Genomic DNA, 25,740 nt, shown 5'->3' on the forward strand with positions numbered 1-25,740 from the left:
TAGGCTGAGATGTTTACTTTTTAAAGTACTGGCACAAAAATATGGATTCAGACCCAATGTCAGGAAAGGAATTGTGATGCCCAAGGCAAAGTTGGCAAAATGCACCAATTAGAGTTGGCTTGCCATTTACAACATTAATGCTTTCCTAAAATCTTCAAACAGAACTTTTTATTCCGTATTTGTTTCTAGGATACAGTATATTCCGCTCTTATATCTCAGCTCATAGTGGGGTCCAGGTTGAAATGTATTCACATGGGGGGTATTTTAATTTGACAGCCTTGCACTGTACTCCAGCCAATATATCTGTGGGGAGGATGCCCTGGATCAAGCACAGTGCCCTGCAGTATGTACAGGGAATGCATCCAGGAGATAGTAGAGAAGCTGCTACAGTTCTCTTTTCCTTTTGATTTTCTCGTTAGTCTACAAAGGACTTGGAAATAAAAGAAAAGCTGGAACTTCAATAATACCTCTTCAAACACCTTACAAAAACATAACATCTAAATATACTATATATTGCTGTTAACTTTAGTAACTAGAAATAATGTGTGGATTTGCAGAACATGGTCCAGACACCACATGAATAGTTTGTGGAAGCTAAGCAAGATCCCTTTAAACCGCCTCTTAAGTGAGTCATCACTATTTCCTCTTTTGATTAGCCAGCCTAGTGTGATGTCATCTTTGCCGCACAATGCACTTGTTACATTTTTCCAGGCTGACTAATCAAAAGAAGAACTGTTGATGCTGGCAGGTAGCACGCAGATTGCAGGGTTCCTACACATCAACGAAAGATAACTGACATTTCCGATGGGCTGAATCCTGCTAATCATTTCCCCCCACTTCTTCTAGTGATACATATTAAGAGTTATATATTAATGTAGCACACTGGATCCGTTTTTAACCCTGTTGCCTTCCAGAACTTAGGCCTTGGACTCAAGTCAGACTATCTCCTACTATGTAACTTAGTTTTGGTTTGGGCTTTATCTGCCACAATTTTGTGAAATAAACACCTGATTAGGGAACACCTAACTCTTGGCCTGGGAACTCGCCGCTTATGGGTGCTATGGAGAAAAGTTGTCTGCCGTCTCACTGTGGCCACTCCACTGCCTCTTACTGCCTGCTGTGGTGCTGCAGAACCCTCTCTCTCTGCTCTGCTGTCCTCGCTCTGCAGAACACATTTCCAAGTTGGCTCAGTGACTTTATCGTCCACCACCACTTCTTCTACCACTCTGGTCCTCCTTACTTGTTGACTAAACAACATTCCTTGTTGACAACTGTGTCTCATCATCATCTACCTAATGAGACACTAATTGCCATCCCCTCCAAAGTCTTGTTTTGACCATGGCTGCTTAATAATTTAGGCATCACTACACATAATCTACTCCTGTTCCTTGTGAATTGTGCAAGGAGGCAAGATTCTGCAGGATAGGATCTTACACAAAGAAATAGTCACACTAGTGCCATAGAGTGGGCTGTGCTCATCACATTATCTGCGGTCTTCATACATGGCAGGCAATCCCCATATGTTGATTGGCTGTCTTGGCTGTCTGAAAGCTGAAAACATGCGGGGCGGGGACTCTAGCATGGAGCTCGAGCACCTGCGATGTTCGATTGAGTAACAAGCTCACCCGAGAACCCCAATGCTCGATCAAGTTTCAAGCGGTGGTGAACACATTCGCTTATCAGATGTATGTATATATATATATATATATATATATATATATATATATATATATATATATATATATATATATATATATATATATATTTATTTATATATATATGTATATATATAAAATAAAGATTCAAAAAAACAGCAGCACTGCCTACATGGGTGCAAAACTACTCCAAGGGAACTGGCATGGCTCCTGTCAGAAATATAAAAATCCAAGGAGGCAGCACAAAAAAAATTGTAAAAAAACACCAACAAAGACTCCATAGTTATACATATATATAATTGTAATGCCTCCTTTTTTGAATTTTATATAGCTGTTTTTCTGTTGGAAGAGTCTGATGCAATGATCTGTTTACCTGCTTCTCGCATGCTGTTTACAGAGCTATTTACATAGTAAAAGAACACTATGTGATAAGCAGCGATGCTATCCATAACCAGAGAGGATGCTATATAATAAGTGACTGTGCTGTATATATGTAACTAAAGAGGACACTATGTAATAAGAGATGTGTGCCACCCCCGCATCAGCAGCCGGGCTGCTCGGATCCGGATCCGCGGTGGCTCGAGGGTCTCCGGACCTGGGGGTCGTGCGGCCACTTGAATTGAAGGGTGCTATGTACAGGGGATGGTGTGGAAAGTTTGTGATGCCACCCGTGGTGTGTGGAAAGAGTAGAGTACCACAGCTGTAGCGTGGAGTGCCCGGTGGCGATGGTGTGGGCAGCCAGGTGTTTAACCCCTCCAAGGGTAGGGGGGATGCCCCGGGACTCGGTAATGATGTCGGGGAGGTGCTGTCGGGCCGGTAAGGGTTAATTGCATACTCACTCAGTCCAATAACGCTGATGCTGACAACCATGGTAAACCAAAGTCCTTGATGCCACTGCAGCAGGGAGGGAGCACGCCTGGATCCTGTGCCCGTTGGTGTTGCTTGTTAGCCTGTGACCTTGACCTTGGCATCTTTTTCTACAGTTGGTCCCTTTCAGCTTGAAACTAAAATGGGTCCCGCTCACCCGTTTGGCTAACGGAGTGAGCTTGCGCTCAGGGTTCACACTTGGGATTTTCTGGACTAGGCAGTGGGAAAGTCCTATCCCCCTCGTTGCGCTAGTACCCTGATTTTGGAGCTGGTGGAGAATGGATCTTGAAGGCTCCGTCCTCATCGGGTGAATTACTAGGACGCCTGAAGCTACTTCCTGGCCTGGGGTCCACGTACCCCGTCGTGCCCTGGCCCCTACCCGGTGATGGCACAAGCCAACCGGCTGTCCTCCTCGACAGCCCGTGCCACTTGTCATGATCCCCTGCGACTGGGGTCCAGCTCCTACCAGGCCCAGACCAACGTCTGCCACCTAGTATACGAGGAGCCCAGCTCCTGACCTCTCCTCTTGTGAGTCACTCCTCAACTAACTGTCTCCTAAAGCCAGTGTTACACGCAGCGACGGATCTAATGATTTATCGCCAGGGTCACGGATTCCGTGATGCACATCCGGCATCGTTAGCGAGGTCGCTGTGTGTGACAGCAAGGAATGACCGTTAACGATGGAAAATACTCACCTTGTCGTCCATCGTTGACACGTCGTTCCTTTTTAAAAAATCGTTGTTTGTGGAGGACGCAGGTTGTTCATCGTTCCCGAGGCAGCACACATCGCTACGTGCGACACCCCGGGAACGACAAACAACAGCTTACCTGCGGCCGCCGGCAATGCGGAAGGAAGGAGGTAGGCGGGATGTTACGTCCTCTCCTCCCCGTCCCTCCGCTTCTATTTGACGGCCGCTTAGTGACGTTGCTGTGACGCTGCACAAACCGCCCCCTTAGGAGGCAGTTTGCCGGCATCAGCGTCGTCGCTCAGCAGGTAAGTCCGTGTGACGGCTCCTAACGATTTTGTACGCCACAGGCAGCGATTTGCCCATGATGCACAAAAGACGGGGGCGGGTGCTTACACCAGTGATATCGCTAGCGATATCGCTGCATGTAACACCCCCTTAACACTCCTGACCTCCCCTTAACCAACCCCCCAAGTGGCCAGCCCTATTCCCTTCAGGCTATCCATTGGTTTGTCTGGTGGGTGTGGTGCAGAGTGTTCCTAGGCTTTTGATTAGCTTGTTATTAGCAACACCAAATGTCAGGGACCCATAACCAAGGAGGAGATGAATATCTTGCAGAAGGGCAGATTGCACAATACCCTGTGATGACCTGACAGGCCAGCGTCACAGATGGTGCTATAAAAACAAGAGTAGATGCTACGTTATTAAGGAGTATACTATACATAACTAGAGAGTACGCCATGTAATAAGAGACAGAACTCTACATAACCAAAGAGGATGCTACATAATAAGGGTATAGACAATAAGCAAGGATGATATTTAATAAGGGACAGTGCTATAGATAACAAGAAATGATGCTATGTAATATTGGAACATATATAATAACCGAAGAAACTATGTAATAAGGGATTACTATATAAATAAATATGGAGGATACTGTGTAAAATGGGTTTATATGATACAGAAAAAGGTGGGAACTGGGTAATACGGGACAAATAATACAGGATAAAGAATAAAAGGACAGTGCAATACTTAATAAGACATGACACTATGCGATAGAGGGCAGTGCTATAAATCACCCTGATTTACTACAAAATACCAGCGATTGTCTTTCTGCCTTTCTTTCTGTCTTCAACATCATGTCCTGCCTCTATCTAAAACCGAATCTCTCATAAACTGAACTTCTCATGTTTCCTCCCTCTACTAACCTTCCTAAACCCCATATTGTGTTGTTCAACAATTTCTTCCTAGCACCATGCTCTCTGACTTAAGGGGGCTTTACACGCAGCGTTATCGCTAGCGATATCGCTGGTGAAAGCACCCACCCCTGTCACTTGTGCGTCACGGGCAAATCGCTGCCCGTGGCACACAACATCGCTCGGACCCGTCACACGGACATACCTGCTGAGCGACGTCGCTGTTGCCGGCGAACCACCTCCTTTCTAAGGGGGCAGTTCGTGCAGCGTCACAGTGGCGTCACTAAGCGGAGGGGCAGAGATGAGCGGGCCGAACATCCCACCCACCTCCTTCCTTCCGCATTGCCGGCGGACACAGGTAAGCTGTGGTTCGTCGTTCCCGAGGTGTCACACATAGCGATGTGTGCTGGCTTGGGAACGACAAACAACCTCCGTCCTGCAACAATCAACGATTTTTTGAAAATGAACGACATGTCAACGATCAACGATAAGGTGAGTATTTTTGATCGTTAACGGCCGTTCGTTGGTGTCACAATGTCGCTAACAATGCCAGATGTGCGTCATGGAATCCGTGACCCCGGCGATAAATCGTTAGATACATCATTGCGTGTAAGGGGGCCTTTAGGGTCATATTTGACTCCAATCTCTCCTTCACTCCCTACATCCGATCACTCGCTCATGTCACCTCCACCTAAAAAACATCTTTACAATTATACCTTTTCTTACCATTGACTCTGCCGAAACGGTCACTGTCACTCTTATATATTCTCGTCAGGACAATTGCAACTCTCCACTAATTGGCCTCCCTCTTACTAAACCTTTCCCTCTTGAGTCCATCCTAAATGCAGCAGCCAGGATCATATTCCACTACAACCACTACATGGATGCCTCCACCTTTTGCAAGTCAATGCACTGTTTGCCTATCTATAATAGAGTACAATCTAAACTTATCTCTCTCACCTGCAAAGCATTCTATAGTTCTGCACCACCCTACATCTCTTTCCATATCTAAATCTATCACCCTACCTTTGCCTTTCATTCCGCTAATGACGTAAGACTGACATCCTCCATAATCCGAATCTCTCACTCCCGCCTCCAATACTTCTCGAGCACTGTGCCAGTTGTATAGAATGCACTACCTTGACAATTCACTTAACTCACAGTGCCCACAGTTTTAAGTGTGCCCTAAAAACACATTTTTTTAGACTGGCCTATCGCTTCACTTATCTTACTATTCATGTTTTTCCCATACAATATTTTCTTCAAAATTTGGTCCTTTTTATCCCTTTAAAAATACTCTATGCACTTAACAGCCCCCTGAATCTGTGCTTGTGCGAATACTGGCTGATGACATGTTCATGCAGTGAAATGTGAATCCCCTATTTATTATATTGATGGCTGGACTAAACAGTACAAGCATTTTTTACCATTTACCTTTTGTGCCTTCCCTATTCTCTCATAGATTACAAGCATTCAAGCAAGTCACATATTCCTTCTGATATCTGTTGAATTGTGTTATTCTGTAATGTCTAATATTGTCTGTGCAGTATATGTCCCCTTTGAATTGTAAAGTGCTGAGGAATATTTTGGTATTAAATAAATAAATATTATTTATTATTATTACATAACAAGCGATTACACTAAATACACCATTCCCTCACTAGGAAACATACAGTCAACCAAACACCCTAGTCACCCCCCCTTAAGGGAAGATAAACACACCACTGGGCGTGACCAGGCGGTTGGGACACGACCACCCAGGGGTCCAGAAAGCCCGGGACAGGAAAGCAAAGCAGATTAGTCTGAAGTTCAGTTTGGAGAGGAGTGTGGGCTGGAGCTAAGTGTAGCTCCAGCTGGAAAGTTCAAGTTGAACGGTACCAGGGTTGGAGCCCTGGTGCCACTGGCTAGGAGGCAGATGGTGGTCTTCATCAGCAGGAGACGGGAAGACGGCTCGGTAGAGCCGAGGTGGACCGGGGCAGGGTTGTAGCCCGCCGGGGAACCGACCCGGAAACTGTGGCACAAAGGGGGGTACTCGGACCCTGAAGTCAGAACCCGGAACCAAGCGGACTGGTTAATTCACCAGTTGAGGCCAGGACTAGAGGTCCTGTCCCACCCACAGTCCCTCATAGAAGACAACAGCCCACCGATAGGGATAAGAGGTCAACGCCAGGGCCCATAGATCCCACAGGTCAGCGTCTGCGGGCACGGCTCCTTAGGCCACATCCAGCCGGGAGTGGACTCCTTAGTTTCACACTAGGAAAGTCCACCTTACACAAACAGTGCAGAGGAAAAGGATAGAGACCACCAGCCAGGTGAAGGAGCTGAATGCAACCGGCCGCGGCACCGGCCACCATCACCTTGGTTTACCAGAGACTTGTGTGGTTTATTACCAGTGAGTACACCAACACTCCCTGCGGTCGCTATCCCCTGCACCGAGCTACCGGGTCCCGGGGCCACTATCCCTGCCCACGGAGGTGTTAACAACTTGCTGCACAACATCTCCCCTGGGTGCCCCATAACAGCAGCGGTGGTGCCCCACCTCCCCACACACCGTGGGTGGCGTCATGAACTTACTACGGCCTAGCCCATACATTTACGTCCCCCCATTTATTCGGCGTGTTCGCGAGACCCCCGGGTTCGGAGACCTTCGAGCCACCAACCCTGAAGGCCCGGATCCGAGCAGCGCCGGCTGCTGGCACGGGGGCGGTACGGTAAGGGATGGCACTATACATAATATTAGAGGTTGTTTTGCTAAGAATGTTACCCCATCATGTCTACATGTCATACAATAAATATATTGAACATTTACATCCAGTGACTTACCGCTTATGTCTCATCGGAATAGAATAGTTTTCTATTGTCTCCAAATCATCTAGTCAGACCTTCATATTGGCATCTTCCAGCCATGATGACCTGTCTTGCCACAATGATAAATACAGTACTTTTGCCTACTGAATGAAAAAAAAAAAAACACATTTTGCCCTTGAATTCAAATCTGTGCCACTCAATTCATACATAATTAGACATCTACTGTTCAAAATATGAATTGATAAGCCAAAACTCTGCCCCGATGAACTATGATTATCTACTTTTCTGCTGTCCTATAAATTTATATATTAATTAGTCACTGTGACTCTCCCCTCTGAATTTATTACAAAATCCAGTCCTGGGTAGTCTATCCCATCCCCCAATTTTTTTTTTAAAAATTATAGTTCTGTATACTCTTTCCTACACTCAAATTCAATTTAAGTCCCTGTCTTATGTCCTCTTTCTCGCTCTCTCTCTCTCACCCCATTCATTATAAGTCCCTGTATTATGTCCTATCAGCACCCAGATCATTATTAGTCCCTGTTTTGAGTCCTCCCCTATTCATTAAGAGTCTGAGTACTATGTACTTTCTCCCTTCCTTCTCCTCAGTTAATTTTGAATCCTTGAATTGTACCCTCTCGGCCTCCCTGATTCCCTGATTCAGTCCCTGAAATGTGCCCTCTCTCACCCACCTCTGTTATCATGCTCTCCCTTACTGTGTTTAAAATAGATTGATTGCTTAACTTTCTAGTCAATCCCTGAAGTGTGGCTTCCCTCCTTTTTTGGACCAGTATTGGTTTTATGATACAGGCGGTCTGATGAGACATAGCAAGCGTTGAGGAGGAACTTGAGAATGGCCTCCAGCGGCTCCACTGTTACTTTTTTTTGCCAGTTGCTGAGCAGTAGCAATGCTCCTTGTTAAGTGCACCACTAATTGATGAAAAACAGTATAACAAGGGGAGATTCACCCAGGCTGTAAGCCACATTGACCTCATTATACTCTGCCACTGCATAGCTGACATAGGCCCCATGCACTTCTGGGCCCCTGTGTAGCTGAACTGGCTGCACCCATGGAATATTTACTCTTCGTGAGCAGTTGCATAAGGTATTATACCAGCATCCTTCTAATCTTTATTTCAATAGCTCGGAATTACACTGATTTGATGGTGAATTCAGTGGTATGTCCATTAAAGAATCTCAGAATCTATTTCTCAACAGGACAATGCCAGCTTGACAGTTGCCTATGTTTCTGTGAGCAGCCTCCAAGGCCTAAACGTGTTTCTAGGCTTGTCTCCCATTTGAACAACTTGGATGTCATTGGATGGCAAGGCAGCTGCCAGCAGCAGATCTTAATAATTTGTGTGCCCAAGTGCATTGAGAATAGCAGAACACTATTAATGACCATATTGATAGCATGCCAAGGCGTGTAAGTGCTTGTATTTCTACACCTTGCACTTATGCTCAATACTCAATAAAATGAGATATTTAGATAAATTTGTATGATTTTTTTATCACTTACATATCATTAAGATGTCTATTGATCCTGTGATCTTTAAAATTCCACAACTTTTCCTTCTTGGCGTTGCAGTTTCAATGTTGAGGAGTTTATATATTTTATAGCTACTGTGACTATAACCCCTACTCAATCCAGCCTCAATAAATTCATGTAATTCATGTTATTATAAATGCTAAAAGGTTCCTAATATATTTTTCCTTTTTCTATTTCTCTTAGCTATTGTAATGGTCCTGAACAGTATGAGTGTTAGCTGGAGTGCTCGTATTCAGATTTTCTTGACCTTTTGCAAGCTTATTGCAATTCTGATAATTATAGTCCCTGGGGTTATTCAGTTAATTAAAGGTAAGCACTAACATTTTTGTAACAATTATTATATGCGTTATCTTCTGTTAAAGCCTGCCATGTGATGTGTATACTGTGTATAAATTATCTTCCTTTTATCTTAAATTAAAACATAAATAAAATGATAATTTTGCATACAGAGTTGAAATAATAAAAATGTAGTACATTTAAAATTTTCCATAGTAGCAGTACAGTATATCGACAGTTCTGGTATCTAAATTTTATGTTCACACGTAAAGACCATTTTGTCTTAAATGTAAAGCCAAGATCAATGAATAGGCAAATCAGGTCAAAATACAGGAGCTCAGTACAGAGGCACAAACCAGGATAAAGTCTCTATTGACTGGCCATGGGAGCTGGCTCTCTGGGCTTTATATAAAACAGTCCCACCCAGTGCTGATAGCAGACAGAAATCAAGATAGCAAGATTAACCTTGTAGCTTCCAGACTGAACAGAGACACATGTCACAGGAATAAAATAGGATTGTTAAGAATAAGTTCACACAGTGCGTTTTTCTGGTGCGTTTTTGTGCGTTTTTCGGGTGCGTTTTTGTGCGTTTTTCGGGTGCGTTTTTGCCCAGAAAACTGCATGACTTTGCTTCCCCCAGCAAAGTCTATGAGTTTTCATTTTTGCTGTCCGCACACAGTGTTTTTTTTCAGCTGCGCTTTTTGTGGTGACCACAAAAACGCAGCATGTCAATTATTCCCGCAATTTTCACCGCGTTTTTCATCCATTGAGTGCAATGGGATGTTGAAAGATGCAATGAGAAATGCAAATTGTTATTATAGCTGCGTTTTGGTGCGTTTCTAAGACCAAAAACGCAGCTATAAACGCAGGAGGTGGGTAGTAAAGTCACATGTACAGGAAGAGGATTCCTTCTGTCAGTAAACACAGAAGCGTGAATCCTCCCGGTACCGTCACCGCTGCATCCACCTCCAGTCCTGTGCATGTCTGCTGCCATGCAACGCCATGTCTGGGCACGAGGTGGAGGCAGCTGCGAAATCAAAAGTGAACAGTAGAAAAACAAAATGTCATGCTCACTTGTCTGCAGACTCCTGGTGCCATGTCCACTCCCAGCTCCTCTTCCCGTTATCGCCGCTCCGGCTGTGTGCAGTCTCCACGGGTACGTATGCCTGCAGGATGCAGGACCTGGCGATGGATCACCTGATGCAGTCACCTGACGCGTCAGCTGATCGTAATTCTCGGGGTGACGCCGGCGCCCGGCCGGCTTAACCTGTCAGCGGATGCCGTCAGGAGACTTCATCACTGATTACCCGGCAGCTCCTGCAGCGATCAGACGGGATCAGACTCGCTCCAAGAGCTGCCGGTAATCAGCACATAAGTGAGTATTTATTTATTTTTTTTTGCACTGATGCATCAGCTGATTGTATAAATGGCTTTTATACAAACAGCTGATGTGTGATGTGATTCATGTCCTTTAACCTGACATCATCTGAACGGTATGCCTTCCAGCAAACCGATCAGATTATATTGGATCTGGATTGGACGGCGCGGGACCCTTGACCCAGGATTACTGCAGAGGAGGGCTCTTAATTTCAATAAAGATGGAGTCACTAATTGTGTTGTGTTTTATTTCTAATAAAAATATTTTTCTGTGTGTTGTGGTTTTTTTTATCTTTACTAGAAATTCATGGTGGCCATGTCTAATATTGGCGTGACACCATGAATTTCGGGCTTAGGGCCAGTTGATAATATACAGCTAGCCCTAACGCCATTATTACCCAGGAGCCACCATCACCAGGGCAGCTGGAAGAGTTGGATACAGAGCCAGAAAATGGCGCTTCTATGAAAGCGCCATTTTCTGGGGTGGCTGCAGACTGCAATTCGCAGCGGGGGTGCCCAGAAAGCATGGGCACCCTGCACTGTGGATTCCAATTCCCAGCTGCCTAGTACCCGGCTGGACACAAAAATTAGGCGAAGCTCACGTCATTTTTTTTTTTTAATTATTTAATGAAATTCATGAAATAATAAAAAAAGGGCTTCCCTATATTTTTGGTTCTCAGCTGGGTAGAAATAGGCAGCTGGGGGTTGGGGGCAGCCCATACCTGCCTGCTGTACCTGGCTAGCATACAAAAATATGGCGAAGCCCACGTCATTTTTTGGGGGGGCAAAAAACTCCTGCATACAGTTCTTAATGGAGGATGCTGAGCCTTGTAGTTCTGCAGCTGTCTGCTCTCCGGCATACACTATTGGATGTAGGATGCTGACCCTTGTAGTTCTGCAGCTGCTGTCTGCTCTCCTGCATCCACTAGTGGATGGAGTATGCTGAGCCTTGTAGGTTTGCTCCCCTTGACTCTCCCTCCAGCATACAGTCCTGGATGGAGCATGCTGAGCCTTATAGTTCTGCAGCTGTCTGCTCTCCTGCATACACTAGTGGAGAATGAAGAACATATTGAAGAAGGAAATAACATCAGACCTTTTTTTTTTTTTTTTTTTTAACAATCTTTAATGGCATTGTTCACTGATAAAAAACGCATAAAAACGCAGTGAGCAAAAACGCAGCAAAATGCAGCAAAAAACGCACCAAATCGCGGTAAAAACATGTCTTTGCCGCGGGTGCGTTTTATGTGTTTTTTTGCCGCAAAAAACGCGGCGTAAAAAAAAGCAGTGTGTGAACCTAGCCTAACACAGTCTAGCGGCCAAACCAGAAATCAGCACAGATGTTACAATGTTATCTAATGGGCGCTAATTTTCAGAGCCTGAAAATGGCCTCTACACAATGTATGGCGCTGCGGAGTTCTAGCTCTATACACTGTTGACTTCCACTTGACCTGAATTATTGAGTATTGGATCTCCACCAAAATGAGAACCTATAGGTAGGTAATCTCCACCAAAATGAAACTCTATAGGTAGGTAATCTCCACCAAAATGAGAACCTATAGGTAGGTAATCTCCACCAAAATGAGAATCTATAGGTAGGTAAATTGCACCAAATGAGAACCTATACAGTAGGTAGGTAATCTCTACCAAAATGAGAATCTATAGGTAGGTAATCAGTTTGAAAGTCTTGCACAATCCCCTTAGCCTCACCATGACTTTGGATTTACTGAACTGTGATATATCAGGTCCCAATCATTGATGCATGTTCATTAGTGGAAGACATTAACTGTGTCATCATTTGCATCTAACAGCAGTGGGTGGAAATTAACTTCGCCTATTGCTATTTAACGAATATGACAGCAGTCTTTAACGCACACGACAAGGGGTGAGGTGGTGTGTATTTTCATGGGCCCATTGCCCTTTTATGACACAATCTCAGAGTGCCACTGAGTTGTTTTGTAGCCTAATGAAGATCCCCATCAACACAATACTTTTATGTTTTTCCCCCCAAAAAATAAAATAAAGACAAAAAAGTAGTAAAAATTCAGCAATCAAAATGTTCTACCTATCAGAACATAGAATCCATAAAGATGTCAGCTTGTATGTAGGAAAAAGCTGTCACATAGCTTCAGCAATGGTGACCCAAGCAGTGGTTTTTTTCTCAACTTTTAGAAAAAAATATATAAATATTTGGTATTGCCGTAGACTTGGAGAATATTGTTATCATGTCATTTTTAGCAGATTCCGAATGTCTTAAAAAGAGACCCTCCCCCCACAAAAAAAAATCTTATTTGCACAATATTGCCACACTGGTAAGTTTTTTCCATTTTACTGTACATTGAATGTTGTCATTCAAAGCTGCAACTTGTTTAGCAAAAATAAACCCCTCATACATCTGTATGGATGGAAAAAAATGTATGGCATTTGGAAGACGACGAAAAAGCAAAAGGACAAAAAAATGAATATGGCCATGTTGGGAATGGTTAATAATACCAAATGGTCAGTGCAAAAAATCCACATGGCAAAAAGTTGTCCGACACCAGAGCCAAAACACATACCTAGGTCCAATTAAAAAGTAAAGTCCATTGCATTTCAAACATCAGGCAGTTCTCAACTTAAGGCCTGTTTCACACATCAGTGAAAAACACAGGATTTTTACTGATGTGTTAAAAATACGCATATGTCCCTCCGTGTTCCATGATTCATGGCACACATGGGTTGTTTATGTGCAATCCGTGATCTATGCTCTGTGGTCCATAATTGCACATGGAGATAAACTCACCTGTCTCGTTTCTGCTGTCTGTGGTGCTGAGCTCTTCGGCTCTGCTGCATCCGGCCACTGTGTCTCTCACCTCTGCAGCTACTTCCGATTTGGCTGTGGCTGCATAAGTGAATATGCATGGCAGTAAAGAGCCGGCAAGGAAGAAGCAGAGAGCAGCTGCCGAACACAGCATTGCTAGAGAAGGTGAGTTAAAAAAGCTTTTAATTTTTAATGTCCATGTTTTTCTGGTATGTGTTTCATGGACCACACCATAGTGTGGTCCGTGGGACATCAATGATACCAGAAAAAAATTGACATGTTTCCGTGCGGCTATCACGGAGACATGTGTATGCCGCACGGAGACACGGTCAGTGAAAGATCACTGATATGTGCACAGACCCATTGATTATATTTGGTCTGCGTATGTCTGTATTCTGGTACATATAAAAACTAGCACATACTGTACGTACCAGAATCACTGACGTCTGAAACAGGCCTAACAGTGAGCCCACAAATCCATTTACTGTAAGAAAAGAAACCAGGTGGCACTCACCCGTCATAAAAAAAACTTCTTCATTTCATCTGACAATTAAAATCCCTAGGGAGGGAGGCAGGAGACATCTCGGATGACGTTGAGCGTTTTGCGTACAGCGGAGCCTCGTTGGATCCTGACACAGTGAGCTTAAATGGCCAAATTAATACCACATTGGATGTTTTTTTGCATTAGCCAGAAGTCCAGTGGAAAATCTTTTACTAGTTTTGCTGGGCTAATATTTGTTCAATTAAAAGTGTTTCATTACAGTCAACCGCATAATACAAACAAAAAACATGGTGAACAATTGATTTCTCCATGAATATTTGCGTTTGGTTGTTTATTCCCCCATTAAGAGGCAAATACAAGGTAAATGTAGTGTTATATGCTGGCAATCAAATCAATTATTAATTGTCTACGTAAAACATGCACAAATCGGGGCCATCAGAGAAAGCGGCTGTTTGTTGGCAACTCTGCTCATATGGCTTCTGAAGCCATCATTTGTTGTAAAAATTAGTGAAATAAGTGCAGGTCCCTATAAAGCTAGGCCAAGGATAAGTCTATAAAAGTGGCATTAAGAAACTTAGGGACATAAACATATAACAAAATACTGGGAAATGTGATTCAAAGTTTCTCACAGATGTTATTACTGTAGACAGCTGTGTGCCTGAATAACATGTGCAAATGTCAGAGGAAAACACGTACAACGCTGTGTTAATGAGTGTTAGAAATTCTTGGCAGTGTACCGCTATTTGATAATATATGAGTGCGATACATTACAAAGAAAAATAGCCCAGCCTTGGCAAGGTTAGTGACATGCTTGGGAGCCTACAGATGTATCCCCGTCACGATAATGCACTCTGATGAAATTTTATGTTACAAGAATGTGGTTCTCAAAGAAAGTCAATGTCAGAATTGCTAACAAAATGTGATCTAATGAGAAATTCGGAATTTGGTGATGATTTATCTGTTAATGCGGGCGTCTAAATTTACATTTTAAGTCTTCACTGCTTCAGTCTACACTGCTCAAAAAACAAAGGTAATGCTTAACCTCTTCATGACATCCACAGAACATGCGCCGCTGGAGGTACGTTCCAGCAAACCACCGTCCATCTACGACAGTATGATCACACCGGCTCACATGGTCATCAACTGGTGATGTAATGGACATAATCTTTGCTAGCACTGATCACGTGCTTTTAACCCCTGTGATGCCCCTGTAAATAATGACAGCATCATCTACTTATAGAGGGAGGGACTCCCTCTCTGCTTTTTTCGTCACGAGATTGCGATCTCATGCTGATGGTCTCAATGGCGACTCAGGGCTTAATAATGGCCGTGGGGTCACCAAGGTACTGAAGCCTGTGATGTCCTGCCATGAGCAGGGCCTGATGCCTCTTGCCTGTTTGCCAGTGTTGTATCTAATCACTTGCAATGTAAAAGCATTGCAAAGCATTAAATCAATGATCAGGGCAGGGAAAGCTGGGAATAGATAAAAAAAAGTAAAAAAAATAAAAATAAAAAAAAAATACAAAATAAAGAACAAAAAATTAAAAAATATTTGACCAATAAATGCATATATTTATGTAAAAACAAAATAAACTAAAAAGGTACACATTTTGTAGTGTTGCATTTGGAACTATCAGCTCTGTAAAACTGTCACACTAGTTAACCACACCCCTAGCTGAATTTATTGAGAGGTGTAAGATGAGATCACATGGGGGGTCTGCTGTTCTGGTACCTCAGCAACTCTAATGTAACATGGCACCCTCAATCCATTCTAGCAAAATCTGAAGTCCAATATTGCGCTTCTTCCATTCTTGAGCTATGTACTGCCTCAACAGTAGTATTTCACCACATATGAGGTAATAGCGTACTAAAGAGAAATGGCAGAACTAAATGTATTGTTCATTTTTTCCCATTACCCCTTTTGAAAATTAAAAACTTATAGCCAACAACATTTTAGTGGAAAAAAAATAGTCATTTTCATGTACTCAACCCTATGCTACACAATTATGTAGTTCGCCTGAGGGTTGAAAATGCTCACAAATTCCCTAGATGAATTAATTAAGTGGTGCAGTTTCCATAATAAGGTAATTTCTGGAGGTTTCTGCTGCTTTACCATATCAGGAGCTTTGGCGTTCGCAATCTATTCCAGCCAAAATAGCACTCTTTCCCTTCTGAGCAGTGCCGTGAACCAAAACAGTAGTTTTCTAGCACATATGGAGTACTATTTCTGTTATTCCTCACAAAGAAAAACAGGTACCAGTCTTGCTGCAGGGTGTAAGTCCTTCTGTGGCCCAGGCCTTATCTCATCCAGTTGCAGTACATGACCTGGTATTTGATCTGTGCTTTTGAGATTGCTGGTAGACACAGTAAACATCTTGTGATAGTAAATATAGAAGTGCAATGCTGGAGGAGCAGGGTTACCTGTACAGTCTGAATGATCACTTATTGCTACTAGTAGTAACAAGTAGAGTTGAGCGCGGTTCGTGGTTCGAGGTTCTCCAGTTCTAGGCTCGAGTGATTTTAGGGCCTGTTCTAGATCGAACTAGAACTCGAGCTTTTTGCAAAAGCTCGATAGTTCTAGAAACGTTCGAGAACGGTTCTAGCAGCAAAAAACCAGCTAAATCCTAGCTTGGTTTCTGCTGTAATAGTGTAAGTCACTCTGTGAATCACACTATTATGACATTTCAGTGTATAGTGTGCGTGAACAGCGCCTTCAGATCACTGCTGTTTCTATAATGGCGATCGCCATTTTTTTTTTTTTTTCCTTGTCTTCCTTCCCTAAGCGCGCGTGTAGTGGGGCGGGCCAGCATGTCAGCCAATCCCAGACACACACACAGCTAAGTGGACTTTTAGCCAGAGAAGCAACGGCATGTGTGATAGGATGTCCATGTCACATGTCCCTGCATTATAAAACCGGACATTTTCCTCCAGGACGGCATTATCTCTTCTGCGTCTTTGGTGTCAGACATCACTGTCGCAGCTCCGTCCTCCTGAGTCCTATCGCCGATACAGCTGTATGCGCTCCATACACAGCGTTAGACAGCTTAGGGAGAGCACTTTCTAGCAGTCCTTTTAAGGGCTCAAACCGGCAGGGTCAGAGTTAAGGTGACAGGTCCTGAAAACAGCGACAGCGTCTGTGTAGCCAAGGTCAGGGATTTCCTCCCTGCATTTCCCTATTAGGAGGGAATAGAAAGGCAGGCTTCCATTCCTCTACCCAGAGCCCCACAATCCTGGCACTGTACCCTCCTGTCCTCTGCACACTCCAACTCATTATAACTAAGCCATTATACTAGCAAACACTCAGTGTACCTAGTGGCATCCTATACGTGGCTATTGGACTTTGCTATAGTCCCACTAGTGCAAAGACATTTGCAGAGCGCGTCTGCCTGCATTGCACACTCCAACTCATTATAACTAAGCCATTATACTAGCAAACACTCAGTGTACCTAGTGGCATCCTATACGTGGCTATTGGACTTTGCTATAGTCCCACTAGTGCAAAGACATTTGCAGAGCGCGTCTGCCTGCATTGCACACTCCAACTCATTATAACTAAGCCATTATACTAGCAAACACTCAGTGTACCTAGTGGCATCCTATACGTGGCTATTGGACTTTGCTATAGTCCCACTAGTGCAAAGACATTTGCAGAGCGCGTCTGCCTGCATTGCACACTCCAACTCATTATAACTAAGCCATTATACTAGCAAACACTCAGTGTACCTAGTGGCATCCTATACGTGGCTATTGGACTTTGCTATAGTCCCACTAGTGCAAAGACATTTGCAGAGCGCCTCTGCCTGCATTGCACACTCCAACTCATTATAACTAAGCCATTATACTAGCAAACACTCAGTGTACCTAGTGGCATCCTATACGTGGCTATTGGACTTTGCTATAGTCCCACTAGTGCAAAGACATTTGCAGAGCGCGTCTGCCTGCATTGCACACTCCAACTCATTATAACTAAGCAATTATACTAGCAAACACTCAGTGTACCTAGTGGCATCCTATACGTGGCTATTGGACTTTGCTATAGTCCCACTAGTGCAAAGACATTTGCAGAGCGCGTCTGCCTGCATTGCACACTACAACTCATTATAACTAAGCCATTATACTAGCAAACACTCAGTGTACCTAGTGGCATCCTATACGTGGCTATTGGACTTTGCTATAGTCCCACTAGTGCAAAGACATTTGCAGAGCGCGTCTGCCTGCATTGCACACTCCAACTCATTATAACTAAGCCATTATACTAGCAAACACTCAGTGTACCTAGTGGCATCCTATACGTGGCTATTGGACTTTGTTATAGTCCCACTAGTGCAAAGACATTTGCAGAGCGCGTCTGCCTGCATTGCACACTCCAACTCATTATAACTAAGCCATTATACTAGCAAACACTCAGTGTACCTAGTGGCATCCTATACGTGGCTATTGGACTTTGCTATAGTCCCACTAGTGCAAAGACATTTGCAGAGCGCCTCTGCCTGCATTGCACACTCCAACTCATTATAACTAAGCCATTATACTAGCAAACACTCAGTTTACCTAGTGGCATCCTATACGTGGCTATTGGACTTTGCTATAGTCCCACTAGTGCAAAGACATTTGCAGAGCGCGTCTGCCTGCATTGCACACTCCTACTCATTATAACTAAGCCATTATACTAGCAAACACTCAGTGTACCTAGTGGCATCCTATACGTGGCTATTGGACTTTGCTATAGTCCCACTAGTGCAAAGACATTTGCAGAGCGCGTCTGCCTGCATTGCACACTCCAACTCATTATAACTAAGCCATTATACTAGCAAACACTCAGTGTACCTAGTGGCATCCTATACGTGGCTATTGGACTTTGCTATAGTCCCACTAGTGCAAAGACATTTGCAGAGCGCGTCTGCCTGCATTGCACACTCCAACTCATTATAACTAAGCCATTATACTAGCAAACACTCAGTGTACCTAGTGGCATCCTATACGTGGCTATTGGACTTTGCTATAGTCCCACTAGTGCAAAGACATTTGCAGAGCGCCTCTGCCTGCATTGCACACTCCAACTCATTATAACTAAGCCATTATACTAGCAAACACTCAGTGTACCTAGTGGCATCCTATACGTGGCTATTGGACTTTGCTATAGTCCCACTAGTGCAAAGACATTTGCAGAGCGCGTCTGCCTGCATTGCACACTCCAACTCATTATAACTAAGCCATTATACTAGCAAACACTCAGTGTACCTAGTGGCATCCTATACGTGGCTATTGGACTTTGCTATAGTCCCACTAGTGCAAAGACATTTGCAGAGCGCCTCTGCCTGCATTGCACACTCCAACTCATTATAACTAAGCCATTATACTAGCAAACACTCAGTGTACCTAGTGGCATCCTATACGTGGCTATTGGACTTTGCTATAGTCCCACTAGTGCAAAGACATTTGCAGAGCGCGTCTGCCTGCATTGCACACTCCAACTCATTATAACTAAGCCATTATACTAGCAAACACTCAGTGTACCTAGTGGCATCCTATACGTGGCTATTGGACTTTGCTATAGTTCCACTAGTGCAAAGACATTTGCAGAGCGCGTCTGCCTGCATTGCACACTCCAACTCATTATAACTAAGCCATTATACTAGCAAACACTCAGTGTACCTAGTGGCATCCTATACGTGGCTATTGGACTTTGCTATAGTCCCACTAGTGCAAAGACATTTGCAGAGCGCGTCTGCCTGCATTGCACACTCCAACTCATTATAACTAAGCCATTATACTAGCAAACACTCAGTGTACCTAGTGGCATCCTATACGTGGCTATTGGACTTTGCTATAGTCCCACTAGTGCAAAGACATTTGCAGAGCGCCTCTGCCTGCATTGCACACTCCAACTCATTATAACTAAGCCATTATACTAGCAAACACTCAGTGTACCTAGTGGCATCCTATACGTGGCTATTGGACTTTGCTATAGTCCCACTAGTGCAAAGACATTTGCAGAGCGCGTCTGCCTGCATTGCACACTCCAACTCATTATAACTAAGCCATTATACTAGCAAACACTCAGTGTACCTAGTGGCATCCTATACGTGGCTATTGGACTTTGCTATAGTCCCACTAGTGCAAAGACATTTGCAGAGCGCCTCTGCCTGCATTGCACACTCCAACTCATTATAACTAAGCCATTATACTAGCAAACACTCAGTGTACCTAGTGGCATCCTATACGTGGCTATTGGACTTTGCTATAGTCCCACTAGTGCAAAGACATTTGCAGAGCGCGTCTGCCTGCATTGCACACTCCAACTCATTATAACTAAGCCATTATACTAGCAAACACTCAGTGTACCTAGTGGCATCCTATACGTGGCTATTGGACTTTGCTATAGTCCCACTAGTGCAAAGACATTTGCAGAGCGCCTCTGCCTGCATTGCACACTCCAACTCATTATAACTAAGCCATTATACTAGCAAACACTCAGTGTACCTAGTGGCATCCTATACGTGGCTATTGGACTTTGCTATAGTCCCACTAGTGCAAAGACATTTGCAGAGCGCGTCTGCCTGCATTGCACACTCCAACTCATTATAACTAAGCCATTATACTAGCAATTTTTGCTGCCAGTTTAAGGGCCGTAGTTGCATTGTCAGGGATATTTATTCTTTATTATTCTGCTGTTAATAAAGCTAGACCACCACTGCAATCTACACCACCTTTCAATTTTTACTACCACATTTTCAGTCCACAATCTTGTCGCAATCAACATGAGTGGCAAAATGACAGATGCTGGTGGAAAGGGGAAGAGGCGTGGTGGAAAAGGAAAAAAAGGTTTTGTCCGTGGGGAAGGTGGCAAAGCTCCATTATCATCTGCTGAAGATAGACCATCTACCAGCAAAACTAAGATGTCTACTACTTACCGTGGACAATCCGATGTGCTCCCTTTTTTACGGACACGAACAACAGGAACAAAGGTAGATGATGGGCAAAAAAGGAAAATGCTTGAATGGATCTCAAGTGGTCCAACAAGTGCCCTCTCAGCCACTTCAAGTACCGCATCCAAAAAACACCAGTCCTCTGAGTTGTCATCCCAATCAAACTTGATTTCTCCCAGCTCTGAAGTCTCCATCAGCCCTGCACAGTATGGTGGAACTGAGATGGCTGAGTCTGCAGAGCTGTTCAGTCACACTATAGCCTGGGAATCAGAGGTCTGCTCCCAAGCTACAGTGAGTACAGAACAGGAAATGGTCTGCAGTGATGCCCAGAACCTTTGTGACTCTGATTCAGGCCGTGAGGACCAAGTTTCGGAGCATAATGTTGACCCTTTGTCACAAACTGTAACACCTGTGGTTATAGACAATGAGGAACATACTGATGAAGATGAGACTCAGATACCCGATTGGGATGACAACTTAAATATTCGGTCAGGGCAAGAAGAGGCTCGGTCAAAGGGGGAGGGGAGTGCAAACACAACAATTGATGATGAAGTTCTGGATCCCACCTACTGTCAACCCACAGTCAGGCACTCAAGGAGGTCAACAGAGGTGGTGGAGGAGGATGCAACTGATGACGACGTTACCTTGCGCCTTCCTGGACAGAGTCGGAGTACTGGTAGCACGTCTACAACTGCATCCTCAGCCACCACTCTGCCTCTGAGCATTATTCGGGGTGGATCATCAGGTCGAATGGCCTCTAAGCCTTGCCTAGCCTGGTCCTTTTTTGACATAGCAAAAGATCGCCCAAATTATGTGATCTGTAAAATTTGTCATGGTTCTCTTAGTAGAGGTCAAAACCTCAGCAGTTTGACAACTTCTTCCATGAATCGTCACATGAATAAATATCATATGGCCCGGTGGGAAGCTCACCGTGCTGCAATGCGGCCTAGCGGAGCGAACCATCCACCGCCTGCCCCTTCCAGTGCATTCGCGCGCTCGTCGTCTTCTAGGACTGTGGGGACAGCTGTCACACCTGTTTTTCCACCCACAACTTCCACCACTGTAACCGCAACAGGCAGTTTGCTTGGTAGGTCGTCAGTTGTTTTGGAAGGGGAAACAAGTGAGTGTGTACAGCTGTCTCAGACATCGATAGCACCAACTTTGGATGAAGGCAACATCATGTCTCTGCCTGCACTTTCCTCACAAACCTGCATTTTTCCAGGGACACTCTACTCAACACCGTCTCCACACAGCAGCCAGATCTCTGTCCCTCAGATGTGGACAAATAAAAGGCCATTTCCTGCGACCCATGACAAAGCTAAGAGGTTGACTCTATCCCTCTGTAAGCTGTTGGCTACAGAAATGCTGCCTTTCCGCCTAGTGGACACACAGGATTTTAGTGACATTATGTCTGTCGCTGTGCCCCAGTACCAGATGCCTAGTCGCCACTACTTCTCTAAGAAAGGTGTGCCCGCGCTACACCAGCATGTCGCACACAACATCACTGCTTCCTTGAGAAACTCTGTGTGTGAACGGGTGCATTTCACCACCGATACTTGGACCAGTAAGCATGGACAGGGACGTTACATGTCGCTGACTGGGCACTGGGTAACTATGGTGATAGATGGTGAAGGGTCTGCTGCACAAGTCTTGCCGTCCCCACGACTTGTGTGTCAATCCTCTGTCTGTCCAAGTTCCGCCACTGCTTCTGCATCCTCCACCTCATCTGGGTCCTCCACCTCCGCCCCAAGCCTGCCTGGTCAGGCCACCAGCGTTCTCACTGCGCAGAAGGAATCACGCACCCCTCATTACTATGCTGGCAGCAGAGCGCAACGGCATCAGGCGGTCTTTAGCTTGACATGTCTTGGGAATAAGAGTCACACAGCTGAGGAGTTGTGGTCAGCTCTGCGGTCCGAGTTTAATAAATGGTTGTCTCCACTCAACCTGCAGCCTGGTAAGGCCGTGTGCGACAATGCTGCAAACCTGGGTGCGGCCCTTCGCCTGGGCAAGGTGACACACGTACCTTGTATGGCTCACGTGTTGAACCTTGTCGTGCAGCAATTTTTAACACAGTATCCCGGCCTAGATGGCCTTCTGAACAGGGCACGAAAACTGTCTGCTCACTTCCGCCGTTCAAGCGCCGCAGCTAAGCGACTTGCATCGCTCCAGAAGTCTTTCGGCCTGCCGGTTCATCGCCTGAAATGCGATGTGGCGACACGCTGGAATTCAACTCTCCACATGTTACAGCGACTGTGGCAGTACCGCCGTGCCCTGGTGCAATACGTCATGACGTATAGCCTGGGCCAACGAGATGCAGAGGTGGGTGAGATCACCCTGATGGAGTGGTCTCAGATCAAGGACCTATGCACCCTTCTGCACAGTTTCGACATGGCGACGAATATGTTTAGCGCTGACAATGCCATTATCAGCATGACGATTCCAGTCATTTACATGCTGGAACACACGCTAAACACTATTCGGAGTCAGGGGGTGGGACAACAGGAAGGGGATGAACTACAGGAGGATTCATATGCGCAAGACACAACAACATCACCAAGGTCCAGACGTTCATCATCACCAAGGCGCCAGGCATGGGAGCATGGGGTACGGGGATCAACAAGGGCGCATGGTAGCAGGCGAGATGTTGAGGAAGGTGCAGGAGGACATGAAGAAATGGAGGACGAACTGTCCATGGACATGGAAGACTCAGCAGATGAGGGAGACCTTGGTCAAATTTCAGTTGAAAGAGGTTGGGGGGAGATGTCAGAGGAAGAAAGAACGGTTAGCACCTCTATGCCACAAACACAGCATGGACTTGGTCCGCATGGCTGCGCAAGACACATGAGTGCCTTCTTGTTGCACTACCTCCAACATGACCCTCGTATTGTCAAAATTAGAAGTGATGATGACTACTGGCTTGCCACACTATTAGATCCCCGGTACAAGTCCAAATTTTGTGACATAATTCCAGCCATAGAAAGGGACGCACGTATGCAGGAGTATCAGCAGAAGCTGTTACTCGATCTTAGATCCGCTTTTCCACCAAACAACCGTGCAGGTGCAGGGAGTGAATCTCCCAGTTGTAACTTGACAAACATGGGACGGTCTCGTCATCTTCAACAGTCTACACGTACCAGTAGGACCGTATCTGGTGCTGGTAACAGCAATTTTATGGAATCTTTTCATAATTTTTTTAGACCCTCCTTTGCAAGGCCACCAGAGACAACAAGTCTGACACATAGTCAAAGGCTGGAGAGGATGATACAGGAGTATCTCCAAATGAACATCGATGCCATGACTGTGCAACTGGAGCCTTGCTCCTTTTGGGCTTCAAACCTAGAAAAATGGCCAGAGCTCGCAACTTACGCCTTGGAGATTTTGTCGTGTCCAGCTGCCAGCGTTGTCTCTGAACGTGTCTTCAGTGCTGCTGGGTGTGTGCTGACAGATAAGCGCACGCGTCTGTCCAGTGACAATGTGGACAGACTGACGTTCATCAAAATGAACAAGTCATGGATCCAGAAGGAATTTACAACCCCTGTGTCATCCTGGGGAGAGTAAATGCTTGTGGATTTGGAATGTGCTTGATGCAAATCTAGCTGTGAAGTGTACAACTAGGGCACAAGTGCTGCCACTGAATGGGTGGGTGTGTGTGGGGCACAATTTTTGGAAAAAAGGGAGACTCTGCTTGGAGTAACCCTTGCTTACATTGTTTTTAAAAGAAGCCAAGATGAACAAGTCATGGTTCAGCAAAGACTTTATCTACCTACCCCGGTGTCATGCTGGGGACGGTTAATTATGGCGTATTTTTGAATGTGCTTGATGCAAATCTATCTGTGAAGTGTACAACTAGGGCACAAGTGCTGCCACTGAAGGGGTGGGTGTGTGTGGGGCACAATTTTTGGAAAAAAAGGGAGACTCCGCTTGGAGTAACCCTTGCTTACATTGTTTTTAAAAGAAGCCAAGATGAACAGAGCTGGGATCAGGAAAGACTTTGCTACCTACCCCGGTGTCATCCTGGGGACGGTTAATTATGGCGTATTTTTGAATGTGCTTGATGCAAATCTAGCTATGAAGTGTACAACTAGGGCACAAGTGCTGCCACTGAAGGGGTGGGTGTGTGTGGGGCCCAATTTTTGGAAAAAAGGGAGACTCCGCTTGGAGTAACCCTTGCTTACATTGTTTTTAAAAGAAGCCAAGATGAACAAGTCATGGTTCAGCAAAGACTTTATCTACCTACCCCGGTGTCATGCTGGGGACGGTTAATTATGGCGTATTTTTGAATGTGCTTGATGCAAATCTAGCTGTGAAGTGTACAACTAGGGCACAAGTGCTGCCACTGAAGGGGTGGGTGTGTGTGGGGCCCAATTTTTGGAAAAAAGGGAGACTCCGCTTGGAGTAACCCTTGCTTACATTGTTTTTAAAAGAAGCCAAGATGAACAAGTCATGGTTCAGCAAAGACTTTATCTATGAACAGAGCTGGGATCAGGAAAGACTTTGCTACCTACCCCGGTGTCATCCTGAGGACGGATAAGAATGGCGTATTTTTGAATGTGCTTGATGCAAATCTAGCTGTGAATTGTACAACTGGGGCACAACTGCTGCCACTGAAGGGGTGGGTGTGTGTGGGGCCCAATTTTTGGAAAAAAGGGAGACTCCGCTTGGAGTAACCCTTGCTTGCTGTGTTTTTTAAAAGGAGCCAAGATGAACAGAGCTGGGATCAGGAAAGACTTTGCTACCTACCCTGGTGTCATCCTGGGGACGGTTAATTATGGCGTATTTTTGAATGTGCTTGATGCAAACCTAGCTGTGAATTGTACAACTGGGGCACAACTGCTGCCACTGAAGGGGTGGGTGTGTGTGGGGCCCAATTTTTGGAAAAAAGGGAGACTCCGCTTGGAGTAACCCTTGCTTGCTGTGTTTTTTAAAAGGAGCCAAGATGAACAGAGCTGGGATCAGGAAAGACTTTGCTACCTACCCCGGTGTCATCCTGGGGACGGTTAATTATGGCGTATTTTTGAATGTGCTTGATGCAAATCTAGCTGTGAAGTGTACAACTAGGGCACAAGTGCTGCCACTGAAGGGGTGGGTGTGTGTGGGG

The 25,740-nt window shown here is 44.9% G+C and overlaps 1 protein-coding gene across 1 annotated transcript in view; it reads left to right on the plus strand.

Annotated features, from left to right (window-relative positions):
* SLC7A11 (solute carrier family 7 member 11) overlaps window positions 1-25,740 on the plus strand; it is a 418,199-nt gene that overhangs the window by 147,473 nt on the left and 244,986 nt on the right. Inside the window, 1 exon segment of the mRNA XM_075348585.1 lies at window positions 8,945-9,070. Coding sequence (XP_075204700.1) covers window positions 8,945-9,070 — 126 coding nt within the window.

The sequence above is a fragment of the Anomaloglossus baeobatrachus genome, chromosome 1 (assembly GCF_048569485.1).
Source record: "Anomaloglossus baeobatrachus isolate aAnoBae1 chromosome 1, aAnoBae1.hap1, whole genome shotgun sequence".
NCBI lineage: Eukaryota > Metazoa > Chordata > Amphibia > Anura > Aromobatidae > Anomaloglossus > Anomaloglossus baeobatrachus.